This window comes from Carassius carassius, chromosome 49 (assembly GCF_963082965.1).
Source record: "Carassius carassius chromosome 49, fCarCar2.1, whole genome shotgun sequence".
In the NCBI taxonomy this organism is placed as follows: domain Eukaryota; kingdom Metazoa; phylum Chordata; class Actinopteri; order Cypriniformes; family Cyprinidae; genus Carassius; species Carassius carassius.
In genome coordinates this window covers 23,612,354-23,617,901 of record NC_081803.1, presented here as the reverse complement: position 1 = coordinate 23,617,901, position 5,548 = coordinate 23,612,354, and the positions used below count along the sequence as shown (strand labels likewise).

At 44.4% G+C, this 5,548-nt stretch overlaps 1 protein-coding gene across 1 annotated transcript in view; it reads right to left on the bottom strand.

Moving 5' to 3' along the window:
* Positions 1–1,091: 1,091 nt before the first annotated feature.
* The window catches only part of LOC132132838 (E3 ubiquitin-protein ligase TTC3-like), a 26,215-nt gene continuing 21,758 nt past the window's right edge, over positions 1,092–5,548 (bottom strand). The window contains exons 33-36 of the mRNA XM_059545367.1: positions 1,869–1,995; positions 1,647–1,790; positions 1,464–1,556; positions 1,092–1,389 (exon numbers count right to left, since the gene is read on the bottom strand). Of these exons, the coding sequence (XP_059401350.1) occupies positions 1,258–1,389; positions 1,464–1,556; positions 1,647–1,790; positions 1,869–1,995 (496 nt within the window). The 3' untranslated portion in view covers positions 1,092–1,257. The remainder of the gene's footprint in view (positions 1,390–1,463; positions 1,557–1,646; positions 1,791–1,868; positions 1,996–5,548) is intronic.

Below are 5,548 nucleotides of genomic sequence, written 5' to 3'. Positions count from 1 at the left end.
GACTGATGTTGATACCCCCCACTCAATTAGCATACAGGCGCATGTGGAAATACAGAAATAAATAAATGTAGAAATGTGGAAATACAGAAATAAATGAATGTAGAAATAAATATATATGTACATAAATCTAAATATAAATGTAGAAATACATATAGAAATGCATAAATAAATAAATGCAAAAATACAGAAATAGCAATTTATATTACCAAAATTTATTTATCACTATTATTTATTTTTTTAAATTTATTTTTCCTTGTCATTTTTAGTCCTTCATACTGTTGACCATGAGTGAATATTTACATTTGTTTATATAATGTGTTTATTAAAACTGCCTGCTCGTGTGTTGTACCTGTGGTTCCTGAACCCATCGGAGTTAAAATACTGACTGGTTTTAAGTTAACATCTCAATGATTTAACCCCATATTCACAGTTCTCTGGTGATGGGTAATGGTCACATGGCAGGCAGGGAAGAGATTTCATCTTTTATAAAAGTATTTTGATTGTTTTCATTTTAAATTAATATATCAAAGGCAGGAATACACTAAATGGCTTTTATCATCAGAACCGATTTTACACACTAGGTCAGAGGTCAAACTGTCCCTCAGCAGACAGTCAAATCGTTCATGTTATAGATGTATTCAAAGTAAATATTAACTCAGAGGAGCTGATTGAGTGCAGATCCTCTTTCTGCCAGCAGGAGGCCGTTTCCCTGGTAACGTCTGTAAACAAAGCAGCGCTGTGCTCATAAATGCTGCTTTTTATCAGGCTGCATCCACCTAATTTTTCAACGCGGAAGTAAACTGTTTTCTGTGAACATGCAAGACTTCCGGTTCATTAACTGCTGTAGGAAAATAACGAGAAGAGTATCAAAGTGCAGTAAACCCTAAAACAGCTTGAACAACAAACCAGTGTGTTCGTCATTAAGATAACACATTCAAGTAAGACAGTAATTTGCAATATCAACAGTAAAACGTGCTGTTTTGTACAACTAAAAATAATTACAGCAGGAGAACGCTGCTTTGGTTAAATGTATTAATGAAGTAAAATTTCAAGGTAAAATCACAAGCAAAGGTAAAAGTGGACAAGTGAAATCAGTTCAAGACAAGATCTTTATTACAGGAATGAAAACACAGATGTGCTCTGAAAGTAAACATCACCGATTGGTCTTTAGATTCTCCGACAACCAAAAGAAACTGTGTGATGAATGAGCTGGATGAGGAGACGTGTGTGATGCGTGTGCAGATGAACATACAGCGGTCAGTTCAAGGCAGCCGCGGGCGTCTGGCTCCTGCGCTGTCTGCCGGGCAGCATGGGGAAGTCCTCCGGTAACAGAGCGTGTTCTCGACAGGTGGGACACGTGCTCTGCTCCTTCAGCCACGACTTTATACACTGAAACACACACACACACAGTCAGTCTACATCTGCCAGACACTCAGGAAGACGTGACGAGAGCAGATCCTGACCTCTCTGTGGAAGCTGTGGCGACACTCCAGCACACACACTTCCTCTGGACTCATGTCCTCGTGACAGATGATGCACGGATCCTCCATGTTCAGCTGAAGCACACACACATTCAGTGAGGTTAGAGTTCGACGAGTGCAGTGAGTTTAAGTGTGTGTGTGTTTATGTGTGTGTGAGATTGTTACCGCCAGCGCAGTGTTGCGATGTTTCTCCGACACGGTCTTCCACACGTGTGTGTGCGGCGGCGGCGTCCCAGTGGCTCTGACAGCAGCGTCAGACGGAGGAGTCATGTGACCCGGAGCATCTCCACCTGTGAGGTTCATGCACTCCTGCAACATGGAACCACATCATCACTCCACAGCACACATACACACACGAGAGAGAGAGAGAGAGAGACGGCTACGCACACGCATGTTCTCCTGATGGTCCAGGATGAGCTGAGCCACTCGGTTGATGACATCATCATAGGTCAGCGTGTTGAGAGCGCCTCCACTGGACACACGCACCTCCTGGATGAACTTATTCAGCAGCATCCTACACACAAACACACCAGAAGACCGGAACACTGAGGATTTACTCATGCTTCTGCTCACCAAGACTACTGAGTGAGTGGAGTGAGTGAGTGGAGTGTGTGTGTGAGTGTGTGTGTGAGTGTGTGTGAGTGAGTGTGAATGAGTGTGTGTGAGTGAGTGTGAATGAGTGTGTGTGAGTGAGTGTGAATGAGTGTGTGTGAGTGAGTGAATGTGTGTGAGTGAGTGAATGTGTGTGAGTGAGTGAGAGTGAGTGAGAGTGTGAATGAGTGTGTGAGAGTGAGTGATTGAGTGAGTGTGTGTGTGTGAGTGAGTGTGTGAGTGTGAGTGGAGTGAGTGATTGAGTGAGTGTGTGTGTGTGTGTGTGTGAGTGAGTGAGTGAGTGTGTGAGTGTGAGTGGAGTGAGTGAGTGAGTGTGTGTGTGTGTGTGTGTGTGTGTGTGTGTGTGTGTGTGTGTGTGTGAGAGTGGAGTGAGTGTGTGAGTGTGAGTGAGTGAGTGTGAGTGAGTGAGTGGAGTGAGTGTGTGTGAATGTGAGTGTGTGAGAATGAGAGAGTGAGTGAGTGAGTGAGTGAGTGAGTGTTTGAGTGAGTATGAGCGAGTGTGTGTGTGTGTGTGTGTGAGTGATTGATTGAGTGAGTGTGTGTGTGTGTGTGTGAGTGTGAGTGGAGTGAGTGATTGAGTGAGTGTGTGTGTGTGTGAGTGTGAGTGAGTGAGTGTGTGTGAGTGAGTGAGTGATTGATTGAGTGAGTGTGTGTGTGTGTGTGTGTGTGTGTGTGAGTGTGAGTGAGTGAGTGTGAGTGAGTGTGTGTGAGTGAGTGAGTGAGTGGAGTGAGTGTGTGTGAATGTGAGTGTGTGAGAATGAGAGAGTGAGTGAGTGAGTGAGTGTTTGAGTGAGTATGAGTGTGTGTGTGTGTGAGTGAGTGATTGAGTGTGTGAGTGTGTGTGTGAGTGAGTGAGTGAGTGAGTGAGAGTGTGTGAGAGTGAGTGAGTGAAAGTGGAGTGAGTGAGTGAGTGAGTGAGTGAGTGAGTGAGTGTGAGGGCGCCAAATAGGAAAAGGATCTGCCGCCCGCAGTTGATTTTGATATTCTAGGTATTATCAAATTGCCTGAGTTTTGAGAACGTAGCGGACGTAGAGGATTATAATGTAAAAGGAGCTCATTCAAATACTGAGGTGCTAAACCATTCAGGGCTTTATAAGTAATAAGCAATATTTTAAAATCTATGCGATGTTTGATAGGGAGCCAGTGCAGTGTTGACAGGACCGGGCTAATATGGTCATACTTCCTGGTTCTAGTAAGAACTCTTGCTGCTGCATTTTGGACTAACTGTAGTTTGTTTACTAAGCGTGCAGAACAACCACCCAATAAAGCATTACAATAATCTAACCTTGAGGTCATAAATGCATGGATTAACATTCCTGCATTTAACATTGAGAGCATAGGCCGTAATTTAGATATATTTTTGAGATGGAAAAATGCAGTTTTACAAATGCTAGAAACGTGGCTTTCTAAGGAAAGATTGCGATCAAATAGCACACCTAGGTTCCTAACTGATGACGAAGAATTGACAGAGCAACCATCAAGTCTTAGACAGTGTTCTAGGTTATTACAAGCAGAGTTTTTAGGTCCTATAATTAACACCTCTGTTTTTTCAGAATTTAGCAGTAAGAAATTACTCTTCATCCAGTTTTTTTATATCGACTATGCAATCCATTAGTTTTTCAAATTGGTGTGTTTCACCGGGCCATGAAGAAATATAGAGCTGAGTATCATCAGCATAACAGTGAAAGCTAACACCATGTTTCCTGATGATATCTCCCAAGGGTAACATATAAAGCGTGAAGAGTAGCGGCCCTAGTACTGAGCCTTGAGGTACTCCATACTGCACTTGTGATCGATAGGATACATCTTCATTCACTGCTACGAACTGATGGCGGTCATATAAGTACGATTTAAACCATGCTAATGCACTTCCACTGATGCCAACAAAGTGTTCAAGTCTATGCAAAAGAATGTTGTGGTCAATTGTGTCAAACGCAGCACTAAGATCCAATAAAACTAATAGAGAGATACACCCACGATCAGATGATAAGAGCAGATCATTTGTAACTCTAAGGAGAGCAGTCTCAGTACTATGATACGGTCTAAATCCTGACTGTGTGAGTGAGTGAGTGAGTGTGTGTGTGTGTGTGTGTGAGTGAGTGAGAGTGAGTGAGTGTGAGTGAGTGAGTGTGAGTGAGTGAGTGTGAGTGTGTGTGTGTGAGTGAGTGAGTGAGAGTGTGAGAGTGAAAGTGAGAGTGAGTGAGAGTGGAGTGAGTGTGTGTGTGTGTGAGTGAGTGAGAGTGAGTGAGAATGAGTGAGTGTGTGAGTGAGTGTGTGTGTGTGAGTGAGGGAGTGAGAGTGTGAGAGTGAGTGTGTGTGAGTGAGTGAGAGTGGAGTGAGTGTGAGAGTGAGTGTGTGTGTGAGTGAGTGAGTGAGTGTGAGAGTGAGTATGAGTGAGTGTGTGTGTGTGAGTGAGGGAGTGAGAGTGTGAGAGTGAGTGTGTGTGAGTGAGAGTGGAGTGAGTGTGAGAGTGAGTGTGTGTGTGAGTGAGTGGAGTGAGTGTGTGAGTGAGTGAGTGAGTGTGTGAGTGAGTGTTTGAGTGAGTATGAGCGAGTGTGTGTGTGTGTGTGTGAGTGATTGATTGAGTGAGTGTGTGTGTGTGAGTGAGTGTGTGAGTGTGAGTGAGTGTGTGAGTGTGAGTGGAGTGAGTGATTGAGTGAGTGTGTGTGTGTGTGTGTGTGTGTGAGTGTGAGTGAGTGAGTGTGTGTGAGTGAGTGAGTGATTGATTGAGTGAGTGTGTGTGTGTGTGTGTGTGTGTGTGAGTGTGAGTGAGTGAGTGTGAGTGAGTGTGTGTGTGTGAGTGAGTGAGTGGAGTGAGTGTGTGTGAATGTGAGTGTGTCAGAATGAGAGAGTGAGTGAGTGAGTGAGTGTTTGAGTGAGTATGAGTGTGTGTGTGTGTGAGTGAGTGAGAGTGAGTGAGAATGAGTGAGTGTGTGAGTGAGTATGAGTGAGTGTGTGTGTGTGAGTGAGGGAGTGAGAGTGTGAGAGTGAGTGAGAGTGAGTGAGAATGAGTGAGTGTGTGAGTGAGTATGAGTGAGTGTGTGTGTGTGAGTGAGGGAGTGAGAGTGTGAGAGTGAGTGTGTGTGAGTGAGTGAGTGAGAGTGGAGTGAGTGTGAGAGTGAGTGTGTGTGTGAGTGAGTGAGTGAGTGTGAGAGTGAGTATGAGTGAGTGTGTGTGTGTGAGTGAGGGAGTGAGAGTGTGAGAGTGAGTGTGTGTGAGTGAGTGAGAATGGAGTGAGTGTGAGAGTGAGTGTGAGAGTGAGTGTGTGTGTGAGTGAGTGGAGTGAGTGTGTGAGTGAGTGAGTGAGTGTGTGAGTGAGTGAGTGTTTGAGTGAGTATGAGCGAGTGTGTGTGTGTGTGTGTGAGTGATTGATTGAGTGAGTGTGTGTGTGTGAGTGAGTGTGTGAGTGTGAGTGAGTGTGTGAGTGTGAGTGGAGTGAGTGATTGAGTGAGTGT